The 23,479-nt window shown below is 35.3% G+C and overlaps 1 protein-coding gene across 1 annotated transcript in view; it reads right to left on the bottom strand.

Annotated features, from left to right (window-relative positions):
• Positions 1 to 23,479, bottom strand: part of BANK1 (B cell scaffold protein with ankyrin repeats 1) — a 321,562-nt gene that overhangs the window by 201,590 nt on the left and 96,493 nt on the right. The window contains exon 6 of the mRNA XM_090266342.1: positions 11,778 to 11,883. Within this exon, the coding sequence (XP_090122468.1) occupies positions 11,778 to 11,883 (106 nt within the window). The remainder of the gene's footprint in view (positions 1 to 11,777; positions 11,884 to 23,479) is intronic.

The following is a 23,479-nucleotide window of genomic DNA, read 5'->3' as shown; positions in this document are numbered from 1 at the left end:
ATTAGTTATTTTAATGTTGATTAATTCATGATCTCTAGCACTGTTTTTCCAGAACATCAAATTAAATATACTCGATATGTGCATATAATATTATATTAATATATGTATGATATTCAAATATATAAAAGTACTCATTTCAACAAAGCATACTTAATACTAAGAACTAGTTTGGATTTTTAAGTAGTGTACATTTTATAAAATCATGCTTTTTATATTTTACCCCAAGTTGATTATTATGAGAACTTAAGGTATCAGTGGTTCTGTCTGTATTTGTTACAGGTATGCTTGTAAACAGCATAACACAAGGAAGTCCTTTAGCTCAAAAATAGCTTGCTGGGGAGATTAATCCCTATCCTGGGCACTCATTGAGTGTCAGAAAATGAATGTTGATCAAATAAGGTGCCTGTGACTCAAGGGAGTATTACATGCTGTCTCTCATTATTCTTCAATCATAATTTAAATCTAAAGTGCATGATCACTAAGGTTTTTACTTAAAAATGTTCATCTTTATATTGGATTTTTAAAAAATAGTCATTTTCTTAAATTCATAGAATTTATTTTATAAAGAGTTTATAATCTTGCTTAACTGATTAAAATAATATATTCCTCAAGAAGATATCAAAAAAACTCTTTTAAAATATTCTTAATCTGTGGTGTACCTCTGTTTTAATTCATGACAATTTTCACTTAATTAATCAAGATTCATTACAACTGTTATTATTGCCAAAGTGCAAATAAAGAAGCCATCATTTACACAGGTCTCAGCAATTTGCTTTTGACTTTCTTTCTGGACAAAATAAATGTTCAGTTTTCAGTTGTTTCAGCCAATGTCTGTCAAATGGGAATTTAAGGAGAACAGAATTAAATGTCTGAGAGATATTTTTCAAGGAAAATCCAATTTTAATAGTTTTTCCAATGAAAAATAAATAGATGAGTTGGCACACAGTAAAGAAATTGAGTCACATATTTGTGCTGAGCTATTTCTAACAGTTCAAGATAATCCCTATAAAAGATGGTCAATAATTAATGTAATCAAACTAAAGCTTTCAAAAGATTAACCTAGCTCACCAGAATAATAAAATGGGAATGTATGCAAGGTTAGAATATCAGCTTTGAAAAATTTAAAATAAGATAAATATGCAAACTGGAAGTACATGACCATGTAATCCATTTATTCTCATAAATCACTATCTGGAATCGTAAATATTTATTCATTTAAAGTAGGATGACCAAGTCAAAACAATGAAGCACACAACAAAGAGAAGATAAAAAGTCGGGAAATGTGCATTCTAATACCAGCTCAGCCATGAAATCCATGGTGATTAGGAAAGGTCCTTCATCTTCCTGGACCTCTGCATATTCATTTACCTAATGGAGGGCTGGGTTCTGAACTGTAGGACTTCTGATGTCCTTCTGAGTTAGAAACCATGCCACAGATGGTTTTAAGGTAATCTCCCCTGGATGCTAATCAGATTCCAATTAAAGGAGTAAGGAAAATAGCATTTGCAAGGGTTGAAGAAAGGCAATAATTTTCATTCCTTTCATCATAGGATTTGGAGTGTGATGAAATGTTAGTTTTCCTTTGGATCTGTAACACAGAATATAGCTGGGTTTATGAATCTGATTGCTCTGTGATAGGAGGGGGTATCACTCTTCTCACCCTGTAGAAATAGCAGCCACACACAGTAATCCTATTTAGAATTTCCAGCAACAAAACACATTGCCAAGGTTATCATATTTCTAAAACCTTGATAATATAAATTACATAAACAAGGGAAATAATGGCCCATCAAAGTCCTTTGCTGCAGTTCTGTTCTCTCTCATATTATGTAAAATATACGAGTGGAAAGTTCATAGATATACACGTTAGTGTTAATGTCAATTTTGTATTCATCTCATTAATTTTTGCAATCATTTTCTTGTTACTGAAACATTCCCTTAAATATTTAAGAAAAAAATTAAAGCTTATTTCCATTCTGTATGTCCCTTGTTAATTTTCTCAAGAAACTTCACACCAGATACTTTTTTCAAATGTTTTAGTCAAATGCTTAAATTTCCAATCAGCATTATATTCAAATGGATCCTGATTTCATCTTAATAAAACCTAATACAATTCCTTTTATTATTTCAAACCTTAACATTAAAAACTTAATTATTTTTCTTTCAAGAGACAATATTATGTAGTTAGTACTTAAATATTAGGGCTTTGGGACAAGACTGCATGGATTGAATCTCAACTCCAGCATTTGTAGTGTGATTTGGATGAGCTACTTTAACTTCCTGTGTCTCAATTTTCTGAACCATTAAATGAGGATAATAACACTTATTCAATCAGGTATTAAACCTAGGTCTAATGTATTTTTCATACAAATCAGTACAGTTTTTCTTTATTACTAGAGGATTTTATATTTGCTAATTTTCCTATTCATAAAAGTGTATTTGTAGCCCCAGAATCAGTACTTGTGACACTTCTCTTGTCACTTGTGGACATGTGCAGAGTAGTGAAATTTTTGAGTCACCTGCAGAGTACATTCCCAGCTGAGGTAAAACAATGTTTCTTGTTTTAGCTCTCATACTGTTAACAAGTGGCCTTTTAATGGCCTATGTAGGACCACAGTTTTCACATTTTTGTATTTTTGTTGGTGACGTAGTGATTTTTTAAAAATAAGTAACTTTTATTGCATCTTTAAAATATCACAAAAATTACTTCTGGTCAAGATGGAGGCATAGGTAAGCATGGTTCACCTTCTCGCACAACCACAGCAAAAGTTACAACTAAACTATAAAACAATTACCACCCGGAATCATCATAAAACCAAGCTGTATGGAAGTCTGGCAATCAGGAATTAAAGAAGTCACATTAATTGAGACAGGTAGGACTGGTGGAGACAAAGAGACATGAAGATGCAGAATGGGTGGTACCACATCCACGTGTGGTGGATAAAAATCAGGAGGGATATCTCAAGAGCAAGAGATTCCAGCTCTACACTAGTCCCCCCCTAGCCCAGGTTTCCAGTGCCAGGAAGATAAATCCCCATAATTTCTGATTATAGAAACCAGTGGAGGTTATGGTGGCAAAAGAAACTGTGGGATTCTCAGGCACCTCCTCTTAAAGGGTCTGCAACAGACTTAGGACTTATGTAAACTCACTCCCTCTGTGCTCCAACACCAGGGCAGCTGCTTGACGGGCACCAGTGGAATACAGGGAGAAACAGAAGTTTCTGGCAGCAGAGTGCTGGGGGATAGCTCCCTTCTAGACAACACTCTAGAAGTCAGGCAGTGACCATTCTCCCTTGTCTGAGCCCTCTGCCACACATAGCCAGGGAGCAGCCACACCATATCTCTGAGACTCCATCAACCTGATTCACATATGTTGCCCCACCCAGGTGATTACCTAAGACTCCATCCCATTCACCTTAAGGGTGCACTTTTCTACATTAGGCCATGACACTAAGACAGGGTTCAGAAGAGCTCTACCTAATACATGGAAACAAATGCAGAGAGGCTGCCAAATGAGCAGACAAATAAACCTGGCCCAAATGAAAGAACAGAACAAAACTCCAGAAAAATAACTAAACCAAGTGGAGGTAAGCAATCTATTGGATGCAGAGTTTAAAACACTGGTTATTAGGATGCTCAAGGAACTCAATGGGTACTTCAACAGCATAAAAAAAGATGCAGGCAGAAATAAAGTTTCCATTAAGTGAAATAAAGAAAAAATTACAGGGAAACAACAGTGGAGTGGATGAAGCTGAGAATCTATTTAATGATTTGGAACACAAGGAAGAAAAAAATTCACTCAGAACAGAAGAAACAAGAAATGAGGATAGGGTAAGGATCCTCTGGCACAACTTCAAGCATACCAATATCCACTTCATAATGGTGCTGGAATAAGAGAAAGAACAAGAAATTGAAAACATATTTGAAAAAATAATGAAAGAAAACTTCCCTAATTTGGTGAAGGAAATAGACATACAAGTCCAGGAAGCACAGAGATTCCAAAACAAGCTAGACCCAAAGAGGACCACATCAAGACACATCATAATTAAAATGCAAAAGGTTAAAGATATAGAGAGAATCTTAATATCACGACGACGACGACGACGACGACGACGAAAGGGGAGAATGAAGGAAAAGGTGCAGGGATTAAAAAGTACAAACTGGTAGGTACAGAATAGGCAGAGGAATATTAAGAACAGTATAGGAAATGGAGTAGCCTCAGAACTTATATGCATGGCAGCAAGACAATATTTTTAAAATATAAATGAGATGTTACCAAATTGTGGTTATATTCTTTGCATGGCTTCTCATCACCCCTCAATTTTTTCTCCTTTCTCTTTGTCTTATTTTTCTCATAACCATATTGCTATTTGAAATAATACTGTATATTTTGTGCTGCTGTTGTCGCTTAATTGTTTATTCTGTTTCCCTAAGTAAAACAAAAGCTCCATGAACACAGGTTTTTTATAGTGACCACCTGTTATATGAATGAATGAATAAGATTGCTTAATACTTGGCAAAATTCATTTTTTGGAAAGACATTTGAAAATACTTTTTGTAATATACCCTTGATGTTGATCTTATCTGTTTCCAATTTTCATTTCAAGAAGTAAATTTAATTTCTCATTTGAAAATCTCCTTTCTATGTAGAACTATGATACATTATGAGATACACAGATCACTCCCAGAGATATCAAGGAAGAGAGTAGTCACAAATAATATAAAAATATAGTTTTAAAATAAAATTTTTGATCTGAACAAAACTATAACTGGAAGTAAATCTAAGATAGGTTTTGATGAATTTTATAAAAATATAAATTTTAAAGAAATAAAAAGACCCAAATCAATAAAATATCATACTCTGGTCAGAGTTAGTGAAATACAAATAGCAGTTTTTACCAAATTAGTCTATAATTTTATTTCAATTGTATTAGAGTATTTAGTGGAATTTGACAAACTGATCATAAATATCATAGACAAAGTAAAAAGAGTAAACTAATTTTTAAAATAGGTGGGGATTAGCTCTAATAGATACTAAGTTTTATTTAATCATATGCCTACAGAAGCTACTATATAAATTGAAAGATATGCCATCAATTAAGTTGATAGTCACAAGGTATAAAATTGGAAAATGGTTACTATCTAGAACATACATGTTAAAAAAAAATTCCCCAAATTCAATAAGAAAAATAACAACTAAGGAATGAAAAAAGATTATTAAATGGAAAGTCACTGAATAAAAATGAAATTGTAAGTTAACAGAAGAAAATAGGTTTAGCTATATTTGTATAAAATATTAATTAAAAGTGAGATGCCACTTCACAACTGTCAGACTGGCAAAAAATAAATTGCTTCACAATTCTTAACATAGAAAAGATGTGGAGCAATGGCACAGTAGTGCTGGTGGAACTGTAAGTTTGTACAAATATTTTCTAAAGAAATTTAAAAATATCTAACACTATAGAATAAGTACATACCTGTTCAACTCAGAAATTCTGTTAGTCATTATTTATAATGAGAAATTATCACACATATACGTAGGCATTCATATGCAAGAATATTATTTGTAAGAAATTTAAAGTACTAATTGCTTTTCAAGTTTGTGAAATCACAGAGGAAAACAGAAAAATTGAATGAGATCTGTAATGTTTTATTTCTTAATAAAAAGATCTGAAGCAAATCATAACAAAATGTTATGATATGGCAAAGGTAAGTTATGGGTAAAAGAGTGTTTTTGTATTGTTCTGTATTTTTCTGCATTATTACATCATTTGATGATATAAAAGGAGACAACCCAATGACATTTCATTCTCCTCTACTCAGACAGCAAATGTGCTATTTTCTGTGAACGCAAAGATATTACAAATTCAAGGTAAATCTGAGGTTTACAGTTACTACTACATATGTATTGAATATCTAGTTACATGATCCACACATCATAGACATATTAGGAGATGATATTCTAAGTTAATACATTCATATGTCACCAGACTGTTCTGTTCTCTTTCAGACTAAGATATTGCTACTTAATAGATGTATGCTTTGACAGACTTTTCTAGATATTGGTATGAGCTTTTCTAAGCCTATGTTCCCTTCTGGCTGAAGGTAAATAATGTCCCTCAAAGTAACCTAGTTTCCTTTTTCTAAACTAAATACCACTTACAATATTTGAACCAGCAACTGTAGCCATTTTGAAAAACATATATGCATAACTCGGACACAGACAACAGTGTGGTGATGGCCAGAGGGAAGGAAGAGTAAGGGCTGGTGAAGGCTGGCAAAGTAGGGGCATGGAACATTTGTAACAATGTCAACAATAAAAATTAAGAAAATAATTGAACTATTTTATTTATTTTTCCTCTCCATGAGAGGAGGTTCTCTGCATTACCCAGTATCTGGAAGGCTTTTGAAGAGAAGTTAGGGAGATCCATGTACCTTCTGCCATAAGAAGAAAATACAAAGAGACTTCTGGACAAATGGAGGTGTAGACAGATACACTGCATCTCCCTCTACAACTAAGAAAAAATACAACTACCTTAAAACTAGAAACAACCAGAAGTTCTACAAAATCGAGCTGCATGGAAGTCCAACAAACAAAGATATAAAGAAGAAATACTCATCCAGACAGGTAAGGGGCAGAGACAGGGTAGAGAGGATGCAGTGTGGTGGCAGTGGCAGCAGCAGGCAGAAAGTGCAGTTACATGTTTTAAAAAGTTGGGAGGGCCACCTTAAGAATGTTCCCAGCCCCAGACCAGACCACACAGCTCATGGTCCCACTGCTGGGAAAGATCAAACCTCATTGCTTCTGACTGTGCAAACCAGTGGGGTTGGGGCGGAGGAAGAAACTGCTGGTCCCTCAACAGAGTCCGCTTATTTAAAGGGCCCCCACAGTCCTAGAAAATCCACAGATCCACCCACTCTGGGAACAATGGCCAGGGCAACAGCTAGGGAGGCGTCAGCCCCATACAGAAGTGGGATAAGTGCCTGGAAAAGGGGCAAGTGCTGAGCAGGTGGCATTGTCCCTCTCAGATCCCTTCCCCACAAACAGTGCCACAATGTGGTGAAATGGGTCATCCTGTACTGACAAATACCTAAGGCTCCACTCCTTCCAACATCACAAGAACAACAGCTCTTCCTAAGACACAGAGGCAAACAAACACAGGAGCCTGTCAAGATGAGGAGACAGAGAAGTATGGCCCAAAAGGGGGAATGGATCAAGGTTCCAGTGGGAGAACTAAGTGATGAGGAGATAGCCAACCTAACGGACAAGGAGATTGCCAACCTAACAGATGTAGAGTTTAAAACACTGGTGATAAAGATGCTCAAAGCCTAGACATATATGCTTGAGTATGGCAGACACATGAGGGAAGAAGTGAAGGCCATGCTAAGTGAAATGAAGGAAAATTCACACAAAACCAATGGTGAATGGAAGGAGACCGGGTTTCAAATAAATGATATGGAACATAAGGAAGAAAAAAATGGTCATCCAATACAGAATGAGGAAACAAAAATTGAAAAAAATGAGGAGAGGCTTAGGAACCCCTGGGACAACCTTAAATGTACCAATATTCAGATCATAGGGGTTCCAGAAGGAGAAGAGGAAGAGCAAGAAATCGAAAGCTTATGTGAAAAAGTATTCAATGTGATGAATAGCAAGGACCTACAACTAACATTACTCTATCCAGCAAAGCTATCATTTGGAATGGAAGGGCAGATAAGGTGCTTCCTGGACAAGGTAAAGCTAAAAGAGTTCATCATCGCCAAGCCATTATTATATGAAATGTTAATAGGATTTATTTAAGAAAAAGAATCAAAACTCTGAACACTAAAATGACAACAAACTCAGAACTAACAACAGCTGAATCTAAAAAATAAAAACAAAATCCAACTAAGCAAACCAGAATAGGAACAGAATCATATGTATGGGAATCATTTGGAGGGTTATCAGCTGGGAAGGGGAGGAAGAGAAATGGGGAAATGGTGCAGGGACTAAGAAGCATAATTGATTGATACAAAATTGACAGGGGGAAGTGAAGAATAATATAGAAAAGGGTGAAGCCATAGAAGTTACATTTCCGACCCATGAACATGAACTAAGGGGGGTGGGATTGCTGGGGGGAAGGAGGGTACTGGGCAGAGGGAAGCAAAGGGAAAACAAATTGGGACTACTGTAACAACACAATCAATAAAATATACATTAAATTTTTTTTAAAAAGAAGAGAATACATAAGATGGCTTGAAACACAGAAGAGAGAGCTACAGAGAGGTAAAAAAACTGTGCTTAGCTTCATATGCTGTTCTGCCTCATTGCCATATCAAATCAGGGACATTCAAACTGATTTCATGGTGACCCAAATCATGTGGGTTTCTATGTAAATCTACAATTAAAATGGAAATTGCTCAAAATTATACTTACTCTTACTTTAAGGAATGTATTCAGAATTTTTTTATCCTAGTTTCTTATATATCAGTAAAAAAGGTTGCCTGTTACAATCCCTTATATTGATTTCACAGTCCCTGATGCTTCATATACTAGAAAGTTGTTCATGAATTATTTCTATGACCGTTGTATTCTAAACTCCTACATTACATTACTATACCAAGTTTGTCTTAAAACCTTTTACTATTCTTCTCCCAGGGAGAAATTTTTTCTATCAGAAATTCTTATCAATGAAAAATGTTATTTTAAAATGAATCATGAAGTATTACAAGGGAAGAGAATATTTCTATCTTATCTCTGCAATCCCCCATCCACATCTGCCTGTCTAGGGTGGAAAAAGTTCAAATGATGAAGTTTGTTGGCTAGACAGCAATGGTAATGGACAAGACATAATGGCATGGAATAGCATTTTACATATTATAAATGAAATAACAAGGAAATAAACTCAGAATTTACCAAAAAACAATTTGGAAAAGAAAAGAGGATGGGCAACAAGATGATAAACAGGTTTGATTCATATAACATTCATTTCCAAACTTTTCAAGAACCATGGGTATCTGTAAATAATGGCAGGACTCATCCTCAGGGTAGGTCAATGCTCAAGGTTCACTCTGTCACTTCCCATGACTATCATCCCTTCACAATCTCCAAACCTCCAATTTATTTCAGAGAACATATAGAATAATAAATAATAAATGTTTAATAAAGAAAATATTTTACCAAATAAATGAAGAACTGTCCTCACAGATAGACATCCGGAATTTCACCTGATCACTGTTTGTAGAACTTATCTCTCAGAATACATTTAGTGGTGTTTCTTTAGAAATTCTTCAACATGTTACCATTTCTTTCCTAATCTTTCTTCTGCAATTAGTTACACTTTATGTAAAAGAACATCTTACCCCTTATCAGAGTCACCTTCAAAATTATGAAAATGCAGGTGCTAAGTCTGTAAGACCAGATAATCAAAGCTAAAATTCATTAAAGATTAGAGGGTCAGGAAGGCCAGCAAAACATGAGTTTAGTCATTCATTTCTATCTTGTATATTTTTATTATGTAATTTGTATCATTTTATTTTGTACTTCAACTAGGAATTAGAGCCTAATGTTATAAGGATTCTTGCTTCAAAACTTTTATATGTTACTATATTTCTAACCTTTATAAAGAGAGAGTAATATTTTCTCTGTGTCAAAGATCAGGATGAATTGTTTGGCTGGTCTGTAATACACTGAAGCAACTAGAAGCTGGTCAACTTGGGTGTCAATTGGAATCACTGGGAAAACTAAAAATTTCTGACAGCTGGGACCCACTCCCTCAGATTCTTCATTAATTGGTATGAGGTGTGGTTAAATATCGGATACTTTATTATTATTTTTATTATTTTTTTACACTTCACTTAAGGGTATTACGTTTATTATTCATTTTAGAGGGAGACAAAGGGAAAGAGAGAGAGAGAAAAACATTGATGTGAGAAACAAACATCCGTCAGTTGCCTCCCTCACTCTGTAAGCACCCGGACTGGGGTTAAACCCACAATCTGGGCACGTGCCCTGACTGGGAATCAAATCCACAATCTTTTGGTGAGCAGAATGACATCCAACTTATTGGGCAACCCAGTCAGAGCAGGATGGAATGCTTCAAAGTGTCCACAGGTGATTATAATATGCAGCCAAGGCTAGAACCACAGCTCTGAACCCTCAATGCTCAATGAGAAGTCTGAGGACTAGCATCAGCTCTACCTGGGAGCTTATTGGAGAAGCACAAGCTTAGACTGTTACCTCAGACCTACTGAGTCAGATCCACATTTTTAGGCGCTCTGATTCAACCCTTGAGAATTCTTTTCCTATAAAAATATGGTACTAAAGTAATCCATCCTTTCCAACTCTAAAATTCTTATTCCATAACCTAAACAATATACTGAGAAGCGCTTTTAAATTTATCTAGAATTCTTTACCTATAAAAATGAAAGAATAAATCCATTCTATCCTCTCTAATCCTATAATTCTCATTCCACAAACCGAAATAAATAAAATGCTGAGGGAACTTTTTAAAAAAAACTGTCATAATTCCATCTTCTGTTTTCTTTCTTCTTCCTCACTAGAATCCTACCCATCATTTAAGACTTAGCTAAAATCCTGTCTCCTTAATGAAGTAGGTCCTGAAAAATAAGGCATCTTTTTTCTAGAACTCTATTGTCAATATAATCGGTTCCACGAAGTTTAGCACATTGTTTCTGTTTTAACATATATATTATCTCATTTCTCCAAAGTATATTTTAAGTGAGAAATAATGTCATTTTCCTTTTCTATCCTAATCTAATGTCTAAACTTTGTAAGTAAATTATATATTGTTAAAATATGTGTATTGTTAAGATATATGGGAAACAAAAGTAAGTTTCACTAATCTCACAAGCTTACTTATTCAAAACAAGCATATTGTTGCCAGTTCCCTATAATGATTTATAGGGAAATATAACCTCACCATACATAATACAGGTTCTTACACATCCATGTGAATTGCAGTCTGCTGTGTCTTAGGAATCCCATTCTTTCCTTACTGCTGCCCTGAACTTGCCAGCCTGATAATAAAAATGCCTCAAGTAGAAGGAGACTCTAAAGAAAAAACAGTATCTGCTAATTACTCCTTAACATGTCTAGAGTAGATTTTTCATATTATTTTGCTCCATTCCTGAGTTACTCAATATCTCTCTCACAGTGTCTGGCATATATTGGGCATATAAGTGAACTATAAATGATATGTCAACAAACAACGCAGGAATAATTTTGAAAATGTACTATTGAGCTCATGATAAATTTAGAAGTGTGATTATTTTTGTAGTAGGTCCTATATATACTTCACTTGGTTCTTATACCTTGAATATATATTTCTTCATCATGCAAATGATACATAGTCAGTATAGAAAACACAGCTTAAGTAAAATTAAAAAAAAATCCCTGAAATTTCACAACCCCAAACATAACTAATGTTAACAGTTGTATGTCTGTCCAGATCAATAATTTATAGATATAGACATATATTCTGTTAAAAATATGTACTTTTTAAAAGATGATTGCACTTTACTGTTACATACCCTGTTATCATTGAATTTTGGCAATTACAAACACTGTTATAATTGTAGATGAACAGTTTCTATCATAAATGTACTTTTCTAAACATTTCCTTAGCATAAAATTCTAGGAAGGAGCTTTACTGACTTAAAAAAATTATACACATTTTATCAATTCAATTATATTATTAGATACAAAATTTACTACCAAGTCACATACATTGAAATATTACATTAAAGAATAATTGATGCAGTTGGAAAATACTCACATTCTTTTTGAGGGTACATTTCAGTTTGGAGAAATTGGAACTCATAGTGTGGTATCTCTTCCTTGAATACATATGTGAGAATATCATCAAGTTCTTCCATGTCACTCTGTTTTCATATGAAAAGGACATTTTTATTAGTTCGATTATTCACATATAAATTCATCTTAGTGCAATATAAAAAATTATTAGCCGAAGTAAATACTAAGCAATCTCCAGTAATGCTATTACCATTTTAAAGACTCACACAAAATATTAGGGTTTGCCTAAAAATCTATTATTAAGGTAATAGAATAGATGCAAGAAACAAAAGTATGTGCTCTTGGATGAGCAACTTTACTTCAGTACATGCTAATTATAAAAGAACATTATAGCAGGTTATTAATAACACTGAAATTCATCTTAACACTAAATTTTGGTAAAATATATGCAATGTTTTCATGAATAAAATAATAAAATAATGAGTCTGGTTCTTCAACTTAAGGATCAGAAATGGGATACTCAGATTATTTTATTTCTTTGTCAAAGTGACAGAAAATACTCATCTTAGCCTTTCCCCCCTGCAAATACAGAGTAACTAACTATATGTCTACTCTATGTCCGTATTTCTAAAAGGAGGCAAACAGAATTCAAGTGTTCTCCTACTGGTGGCATAACCTATTACAAAGACCAGCATTATTTTAAAATTGTGTTATGTAAAGCTTATGACTGGTGCCAAATTGACTTGAGGCATAGATGGCTGTAGCTGAGGGGGTGGGTCAATCAAATGAAGCCATGGGGTGGAGAGAGGATTGTGGGAAAAAGTGTCTAATTAAAACTTCTGTAATGATTCCCAATAAAATGACATATTGCCAATACATAGTCACATAAATTAAATGGCTGTATTGAACAAATAAGATACTTTAATTATGTATTCTATTTCTTCATTTTTCAGAAATTCAAGGGCCTCAAATAGTAAAGTGATTCAGGGCTCACTAGGTTTTCTATGTCCTCCTGAGAAGTTGGGAGAGGCCTTATTGTGGTGAAAACAGCATTAAGATATAAAAATATTGAATCACTATGTTGTACACCTGAAAATAATATATTGTATGTCAACTATATTTAAAAAAATAAGTTGGGGCAGGGGATGTAAGTCATTCTCTCAACCTGTAGCTATATAATGTAGAGCAGAACCCAACATTAAGCTACTTAATGCTATGGACTCTGTGAAACTCTTCGCTCTGGATCATGTGAAAAAAAAAAAGGAGGAGAAGGAGAGATGGGACAACAAGCTCTGCCTTCAAGGAATTCAGTCATGTAATTACATATGGGCAATACATTGAGCTCTAGGTACTACGGTAGAAAGCCACTATGGATTACATGTAGAGTGGGCAAAAGGGAGATGGCTCAGTTCCACAAAGGAATAAATGGCCAGGAAAGGCTTTATGGAGGAGATGACCTAGCTTCACATTGCCATGCATAAAAGGAGCATTCTGGAGTAACTGAACAAACTGCTTACAGGCACAAAGGAATCACAAAACATGACTTGGTTAAGTACTTTCAGAATTTATGTAAGACTGTAGTAGAATGAGAAAGAAGAAAGAAGTCAGCACTTCAAAACATGTGTTGATAAAATCTTTATAATTCATGCTGTAACCATTGAGAAAGTTGTTTAGGGCCTATAATGCTTAACATGGAAATATTTATTATTTGGATTAAATAAGTTTATTTAAGTTGTAGCATTATTATGATTGTTTATTTGGGTGATTATTGATATGAATGAAACCTATTCTATAAATAAAGATGTGACAATTTTATATTAGCAATAATTACCCTTTTTAATTGACATATAAAATTTTGTTTTAGGTATACAATGTAATGATTCAGTGGTTGAATATATTGATATATTAAAATCTACTTATAGTCCAAAAATCAGTAATACCACAAGTGGCAGAGTTAATATGTAGTAGAATAAAAATTTTAATTTATGCCTTTGGATTCTAAAAAAAGTTGCATTTCAGGCCACACTCTAGTCACGGAAGGAAGAATAAAACCTAAAGTACAATTTGAGTAAAATGAGGAATAAATTATGGTCCCATGGTTTCATGATGGACATCATATTTGTGTTCAGGAATACCTGCAGGGGAACACAGAAAATGGCTATGGCCAACCAGAGCTATTCTTTTATTTTTTAATCAGAAAATTGTCCCTTTTTGTTTCATACTAAAACTGTCTCATATAATCACCTCTAACTTCACAGTTTAAAAATGTGAGACTTTGACTTTCAAGTTCCATAGTGAAGATAGGCAAGGAAAAGAGGTTTTAATATTGATGTTTGGTGAAGAAATTAAAAGGTTGGCCACAGAATATTAAGGTAGATTTAAAAATCTGTTAGAGAAAGAAAATAATAGAGCCTTGGTTAACAACACAAAAAATTTCAGTGACATAACCATAGGAGGGTTGTGAAATTTTCAGAATAGGAGAAAAAGAAATTTATGAAATAGTTACAGCATTTTATGCTTTACCCTCAGATATCTAAACGGAAATTCAGTAGTTGAGCTGAAAACATCTTGTTCTTATTGTAACAAATGGCTATGGTGTTAAGTTTCGCTAGTAAAAGAAAGAAAAGTCATTTCATTTGTTTCATTGTTCATAATGTGTGCTGTGAAAGGGAGCCAAAATAGCCATTTAAAGGGGAATTTGATAAATAGTTTACATAGTATGTCTTAAACAAAAGTTCTACTGAAACTTGCCAAAAAAAAAGATAGGTAAAAGAGCAAAGCAAATATTTTTAGGGTTGCATAATGCCTTTTTTTCCCTTCTCTTTTTCTTTCTTTTTAAAAAATTTTGAGTTCAAGCAGTTAATTTAACAGAACAATCTAAGTGAGTAAGACTAACATATTTTCTTTGACTATCAAATTATTTTTTCTGTTTTCAGTGAATCAGTTCTAAGAATTTCAGAATGTCTGTGATTACATATGCAAAAATAAGTATAAGAATATAAAACTCAATATAATTAAAGGCTTCCATCAAATATTTGTTATTGATTAGGGATTCACATTGTGGTAGTATCTCTTTTAAGAACTTAAAAGTTATAGTCTAACAAGGAAATATGTTTTGAGATCTGAGAAACCTGTGTTGAAATGTCTGCTCCAGGACTCATTAGCTATGAACCTTAATAATACTTAACTGACAAAACTGTTTAGAGTTTAAATGAGTATATATTTAAAATCTGCAGTAAATATTAATTCCCTTTGTTTTCTAAATGCTATGATATGAGCTCTCAGATATAACAAATCATGATTCAGAAAAGTGTATAAGTCTATTAATGAGACTTTTCTCCCCAAACTTGTTTTTGCATCAACTGAACAAATAAGTTTGTTTTTTTCTTTCTAATTTTTTAAATTAAATAACATACCTTTTAAATTACTTAGAATGTAGATTTTGCTATTGTAATACAGAGACCCAAAATGCTAGTGGCTTAAATAAGATTGACTTCTCTTTCTCTTTAACATAAAGGCCTGGAAGGAGGCAATCCAGGGCTGACTGGCAGTTTCCTGGTTAGGCAATTGAGGCTCCATTTTATTTGTTACTCTATGTCATCTTCACGGTCCTAGCTGTTTTATTCATTACTCCCTTATTGGCCTGGTAGCCTCAAAGTTAAAAGTCAGTGAAGAGGGGAGCATGACTCTGTCTTTCTATCAAGGACATGATCAGAAATGTGCAAAAAACATTTGCACTGACAAGCTTTTAGCTGCTAGCCGTGTGGCTATATCTAGCTGAAAGAAAGTTAGGACATGCAGTATTCACCTGGGCAGTCATATACCAATAATAAAATTATATGATCATGTAAGAAATAAAAACAAATACTGGGGGACAGCTAGCAGTTTCTTCCATCTCAATCAATTACGCAAAATGTATAAATGTTATAATTTACTTAAGGGCAAAACTTTTTTAGATCATTTACTAAAGCTTGATTGTGCTAAATTTTTTCAACTTTGACCCTCTATATGTAATGTCAAAAAGTCTCAAAACTTTAATTTGATCAAACTTGAACAGACCCATTATGGGTATATTTAATGATAATATTGATGAAACAAAAAGCCAAAGTTTTTCTACTGTAGGCATTAGATGGAGCAGTGATAAGAACAATGTCTTATTTCACCCTTACCTCCTTTTAACAATCATTTTGTAAAAACCTACTATTAAATAAGTCATAAGACAAGTTTTAAAACAAATACAGACTACCACATTCAAAGAAAGGTATTTCAAAAAAGGCTGTGCTAACTCATGACATGATTTCCAAAGAAAAATGCTGGAATTATTTTTTTGGATTGTTTTAGACTCTAGTTTCCAAGCTAGACAACACAGAATTGGTCTCACCATTCTATCTTCATCTGATTTTTCCCCTTTGTTATCCTTTCCTTGCCTTGCTCTCACTACTGCTGTCAGAAGCAGCTCTGCTTCAGCCAACAGTCCAATAACCTTCTCAGAGGGGCTGTGCCTGTGCTATCAGGAAGCTAGTGGCTGTTGGAACAAGAGGCTCTGATGGGTGGGCCACTTGGGGTTGGATGGGAAACAATGGGTAAAATTCTCTCATTTTGTTATTATTTCACCCAACAAAATATATATTGAGTAGCTGTGTGTCTGCAGTGTACCGGGTTTTAGAAACATTGAAACATTATCTTTGCCCTTATTGGCCTTGGAGTCTAAACGAGAGCCAGACATTATTTTGAAAAATAGTGCACACATCGGTGTCAAATTATAATGTCATCAGTGTTACAGAGAGATATGTGAGGTCAGGAAGGCCTCACTAAAGAAGAGATGCTAAAATTAAACTCCAGATAATGAATTAGGATAAATTAGTAAAGATAGTGAGAAAGAAAGAGGGACTAGAAAGGCATTTTAGAGAGAGGAGCATATACAAAGATTCTGTGATAGGAGATTAGGCACTTAAAGTCCAGGACCTAAATCAGGCCAGTGAACCTGGAGGGCGGGGGGAGGAGTAAGATTAAGCTGGAAAGAAGGAGGGGGCACAGCCTTTATAGGGCCATATTGTTCATGATAAACATTTTGTTTAAATCCATACAATAATTGGAATATACTGAAGTGTTTGAGCAGGAGAATAACATGCTGATACCTTTCTTTTGAATAGATTCTCTCAGACTATGGACTTAAGTAAGTAGGGAGGTTACCACAGTTTTTTAGGCAAGAGGAAAAGTAGTGGACCAAAGCATTGGAACTGGAGAGATGTGTAGAGAAGAAATGAGCAATATTTAGTAAGTAAAATTGATATGGCTTAGTTATGGATTAATTTTAGCGTGAGGGATTAGAGCATATTAAGAGACTTACATTTCTGGCTTTTGAACTAGATTGATGATAATGCATCAAAAGATATGTCTATGCTTGGGCACTGGTTGTTACCAAAAGCCCTAAGGAACCAAGGGTGACCTTAGAAGGTAATAAAAGCCCACAAGGGAAAAGGCCTGGTACCTAGGCTGGATGTGCGGTCCATGGCAATCTTTCCAGGGAAGGAATGAATGTTGCTTTCCTGAGAGATGGCTAAAAGGGACCTTAAAGCACAATGGAAAACCTAAAGGACTTGGAAAAGACAGGTGTCTACAGACAAGGCTGAATGGCAGGTATGTGGCTCAACTTTGGCGCCGTGAACGGTAGACTGAAGGTCACCCTAAATGTTCTATGTGTAAGTTCCAGCAAAGCAGACTTAAAGATCAGAAGTGATCATTTGCTGCTCTTTTCGAGTCATGCAAATGAACAGGGTAAATTAAAAATGGACCTAATACAGTCCCTTCAATGACAAGAGGGCTAAGCTTAGGGAGAAAAATTGTGACCCAAGGAAAATCACAATGCCCATTGGTAGACTATAAAGTAATATAGTTAACCATCGTTAAAGTCTCTTTTCATTTAAAGTTACCTTGCATTTGTAAATTAAACTAGATCTGTGACATCATCAAAGATGCTTAATTTACAGGCAAGAAGAATGTCAAATGCCTTGCAACTGGATGTCTTCCCATTAAGACAGGCTTACAGAACTAGAGAATGGTTTGTGGGTTATATTACATCAATTAACATGTGTTTTCTGTTTTCTGTTTTCAAAGGGCATAAGCCTAGGATCTCACTGTCTGAGTGATTGTCTGTATGTATAGGCCTCACTTAATCCTGCCTGAATCGCTGCCTCCGGAGACTGAATGGTTTGGCTGTACAAGTGGCTGGGTTGGTGAAGAATGGAATGGTCTGTTGGCTTCACCTTAAAACAGGTTTCTCTTTTCTATTCCAATGGCTTGGACAGAAAAAACCCAGTGGTCTAAGAGGAGGGAAACCTAAAATATTTCCCTCAGCCCAAGCTAAATATAGTGGACAAAAGGGTTCTGGACAGATATGATGTGCCTGGCACACCTTCCTCCAAAGAAGCCCGTCTTTTTTTTTTTTTCCCCTAATTGGGGACATTGAAAAATTAATACCTGCCTTTTGTCATCTAGTGGTTATGGATTAAATGATGCCTTCTAACCCTGTTGCCAAATCTGTTGCCCCAGAATACAACAAGGATGCCAGCCTATTAAACCAAGCATGCTGTTGTCCGGGGACAGCCAGCTGACCTGGAGTCTGCAAGATCCTTCCCCATGTGGGAAGGCCTCCCTTCCCTCCACACCCCCACTCTTATTAGGGATTTCTGGATCCAAGGGTAGGTAGGACGATGACCATGCCCAGCTTGAAGCAGCTAGAAGAGCAGGAGATCGTCACCTACTGTCCTCTATAAGATTACAAAGGGTCTAAATTCTGAGGGGGGGAAATGTTACTTTTTTTATTGTTATAAAAAAATCAATTAATGAAGTAATTCTAAAATAATGGTAACATAGGAAAGGGAGAAACCGGAGAGATTGCATGCATGACCCATGGACATGGACTGGGGAAGGGAGGGATTGCTGGGGGAGGGGGGTGCTGGGCAGGGGTGAGCAAAGGGGGAAAAATGGAACTATTGTGACAATATAATCTATAAAATGTAATAAAAAATATGTCTAGGAAGTATCCAGCCATGCAATATGAAACATAGATATTTTTTGAAGAATATACAAGAAACACTGTACATAGGACAATGACACCTCAGTCCCCTTCAAAGTAGGCACCTTGGGACTTCAGACTGTTCTCCCAATCACCATCACCTGTCCTGTCCTATTTTCCTGAATCTCATCCATGGTCTGAAATCTCTTCCCTTTCAAAGGTGATTTTAGTGTTGGGAAAAGCCAGAAGTCATGGGTTGCCAAATCTGGGCTGTAGGGGGGCTGAGTCACCTGGGTGATTTGATGTTTCACCAAAAGCCTCTGCATGAGACATGATGCATGAGCAGGCACATTGTCATGATGAAGCTGCCTATCATCAGTTGACCATAGCTGCAGCCTTCTGAATCAACCAAATAGTTTTCTTGGAAATGTGTTCAAGCTTAATGCAAAACTTGATACAGATATGTTGCTCTATTCACTCAGTCATTTTGAATGTGACAGCCACACAGTACACATGCTCACTCAGCAGTGTCTACTGCCCCCACTGACTAGTATAGTGAAGTCATCATTGTTCACACGTGTATTCCAGTCTACTCTCCTTGGCTGCCAGGGTACATTGATGTGGCACAAATCATTCTAGTTATATTAACAATGGTTGGACATTTTCCAGACAGACCTTGTATATCTGTGTGCTGTTATTTAAAGTAATAAAGTTGATGAGGCTAAATTGCTGACCTCCAAAGTGGGGCAGGGAGGTTCTTAGAAGTTGAATTTTTCTTGCTAAGCATTGCTTTTACTTCATTTCCTGTGTCTTGATGCAGTTTACTGTAAAGGCACAATTTGTGAATGCTAAATACAATTTAGAGTTCCCAAAGTATATATCTACTTTATTTATTTATCTTATTGTTGAAGTGAGACTGTATCTAATAAACAAGCCCACAAAAAGGAATAATGGCTTTTAAAAGTATAAAAACAAACACAATTTTGCCACAAAAATTTTTTTAGTTTCCCAATTTCCAAAGGGTTACTAATGATTTGGAATTCGTTCTTATTAGATGCAGATTCTCTAATTTTCTGTAATTATTTTGCTATGAATAATAGCTAGGAAGCAACACTGTTAACTGTGTTAGACTTGTGCTCTTTTTTCTGGGTTATTTTGAAACACTTCTTGTGCTTGAAGAGTCCAGTCCTCTAAACAACTAGATAGTAAAAGCAGAAGCCTGCACTCTAATAGGGTTGGCTACAGGCAGCACTCACTCCAGCTCACTGGTATCCTCTGTCAAGGACAGTCAAAGCCAGCCTCAGTGAACAGAGGAGAGAGGGATGTAAGGAGCAAACAAGATGCTTTAGCTTGGGAGAAATAAGAAATGGGGTATTTATTTACAATTAGTAAATAGAAACCATAAATTAGCAAGTCATTAAGAAAATACAGTCTAAACAGTAGTTGAATGTAGCTAAAAGAAAAGAGGCCAAAAATGATGAAAAAGGACTGATATCGCTTATAAGATAAAGAATTGTAGAGACCAGTATTGTTATGTTAATGGCTAAGTATCTGCACTCAGAAATATTTACTATTCCCTATAACAACTGCTATATCTGCTGTTAAAATTAATCAATTTATTTGCTTTTCTTTAAATAAATGGATGTATGTACTAAATAGTATATTCCTATTTGATTCAATAATTTGTAACTAAGGTGAGAATAAATGTTAGGTCTGAACTGTCCTAATCAGATATCATTAACTTTTGCTTGTCCATTACCACAGGTACAGACATAGCACAGAGGAAATGTCACTTATTTTGTTAGTACAATACAAACTTCAACAGATATGCCTTATTCTCATTGATCCGTTTTTATAAGGGGCACAAACAAAATGAGAAATGAATCCAGAAATAAATCTCCAAACTGAATTTTATTTGACTGTTCTTTCTTTACTCATTTCAAATCTTTCATCAGAAATATAAAACAAATAATGAAACTGATGGAAGATTCATGAAACAAATCATTTCCTTCTTCTGTGGAATGAGAAGTGGGGGAAGGAGAGCAAATAAAAATGAAATAAAGGCTATGTGGGGAGCCCACACATATGTAAGTCAATCCTTTGTAATGGAGAGCAGTCATAATTTCCAATATAGGTAAGTATTTTTTCCTTAGCACAAAATCATGGAATATTTGAGTTGGAGGTCATATAACCTAGCTTCTTCATTGAACACAGGAGGAAAGGAAAAGAAAAGATAATATGCAAGCTTTTGAGTGAGAGGTAAGATCTTGGACATGCTTAAGCAGCAAATATTTCCTCAATATTTAAATGAAAGGTAAGAACGGACTCTTGATCATATAGCTGTTAAAAGTCAGTAATGATATATATTAATATACAGTTCATTGTTGAGGGAGAACATGAAGAAAAGTTCATTTTTTAGAATCACTGACTTCTGAGAAAAGTATCAGCTTTAGTTATTCATTTTTATAAATAGAGTGTATTTTAAGAGGGCAGTGTTATTGCTCTATATATCTTATATACCTATACTATAATTTTTAGTTATTTTTCAAATAGCACTAGAAAATAAGCAATCACTTTGAGTTTTCCCAGTTTCTCAGCAGTAACTGTCAGTTGTACCCCTTGCATCGGGACTATTAGTGTGAAATAAACTGGGTGTGCATAGGTGAAAGACACAATGCCACCGCCTTTAAGAAGCTGGAGCGAAGGGAGAATAAGACATTGTGTTCTAAAAGAGTGAGCAGTCCTGATGGCTAGAACATAGAAATTATGAAGGGAGTGAAGTTAAAAAGACATAGAGCGTGTATGCTGTGGTAGTGTTATCAGAGAAACCCTGGTTCTTCTCGCCAATTCAGTGAAGAATTACAGATCAGTGAGCCTATTAGCATGCACGCAATGTTTATTGGTGAATGGGAGAGCAAAGGCAAGGGTGGCCAAAGGCCAGGGTGTCAGGCTCACCCAAGGGTGGCCTGAGGCCCTGTGGCCAGAAGGCCAAGAGCACCATGAGTGCCATCAGGGCCAAAAGCCAAGAGAACGGGTCCTTTGTTCTAAGGACTAATACAATTGGCAGGTTGGGGGTGGAGACGTTACATATTGATTGATGGATAAAGGTGGAGCCAGCTTTTCTCGAGGGATGTGACTACCTGGGTCCAGGCTCCATTTGTTCATCTTGTTGTAAAACACGTAAGTGAAGAGAGGCAGTAAATTAAAGTTGGGGCAGTTATCCAAAGTTAGTTATGAGCTCTTTCTGTAAGCATTAGGGACTCCCTATAAAACAGATAGTGACCAGAGGTAGGTAATTACCCAAAGTTATTTATGAGACTTTTTTTTCCCTTTGGGCACTGTGGACCCTCTCCCACCTTTCTGATCTTGAGATGAAAGCACAGTTTCAAAGGCTTTCTTTCCTAGATAGTGGAAAGAATGCATAGAATTTCAAGGACTGCCCTCCTCCCATGCTAGCATGGTGTTTTCTTGTGATGTTGGAACACCTGGCAATATTACTGGACCAGGCTCGGGGCTGCTGAGTGAGCAGGTGAGACATGTCTCCCTCTGCTTCTAACCTCCTCTATTAAGTTCTTTGTTAGATAGCAATGGGGAGGGTCCTGCCTTTATTTCCCCTCTGCTACTCATTCTGCTGTAACAGTAGCAGTTGAGTTGGAAAGTATTTGTGATGCTGCAGCCTTGTGTGACAATCAAAGGAGCTGGGACCTTATCCAGGGAGCCACTGAAAGTTTGTAGCAAGGGAGTGTGTTAGGTAACACTGGTGATATTGTGAGGAGACTACACGCATTTGTAACGAGTATCAACAGGAGCTAATGAAAAGAGGAAGAAACATGTCCACCAACCTTCTGAGGGAGACATGGACCTAAAAAAATTATTGAAAGGCCTGGGATTTCCCAGTGTCTTTCAGTGGGAAGAATATTTTGAAGATTCTTTAAGGAAGACAACTGCTAATGCCTGGGTTTTAACTTAGTGAAGAAACTAACCTGTAAGGCAACTAGGCACAACTGGGAAATTCCTAATGTCGTGAGTTCCCTAAGACTGTACCTTCTCTCCCCCAACTCCATCTGACTTCAGACTGAATGAAACATTCGCAGGTAGAAAACCAAAGATTGAATAATATATATCATTTAATAAAAACTAGAAATGAAGTATACCTAATATGAAGATGAAAATAAGATTTAAATAAGTATAAAGTAAAGCATGCAACACAAAGATACCATTTTGCCAAAGAAATTCAACTAAGAAGAATTATTTGGCACCATTTCAAAAACTCTTAGTGAATAGGATCCTAATGTTTTGATCAATGAGTCTGTTCTTTTAGCATTTAAACCTGATTTGGTCTTTATATGGTACCTAGTTCTTCCTATACAAAGTTAAGTTTATTGTTATCCCTAGACACTTCTGTAAATAGTATGAAAGTCTCAAAGGCTTTAATTATCTCAGCTAAACAGGAGTTACTAGTATTTCTAACACTAGTGTTTGAATTCTAATTATCTTCTCAAATTAGACTTTGGATTTTTTAAATTGAATTTCTCTTGAATTCACAGTTTTAGATACAATCTAGAAATTGTATCTTTATGAAACTATGACCTGGGATTTAGTATCTACTTAAAAAATGTAAAATGATTTTAGGAAGCAGTTAGATTATTAAGTTGATTTTGGTAATATATGCTAAAACCTTATGGGCATCATTAAAAATTAACAAA

The sequence above is a fragment of the Furipterus horrens genome, unplaced genomic scaffold (assembly GCF_987537825.1).
Source record: "Furipterus horrens unplaced genomic scaffold, mFurHor1.1.pri manual_scaffold_2, whole genome shotgun sequence".
NCBI lineage: Eukaryota > Metazoa > Chordata > Mammalia > Chiroptera > Furipteridae > Furipterus > Furipterus horrens.
This window is presented reverse-complemented; position numbering and strand designations above follow the sequence as displayed.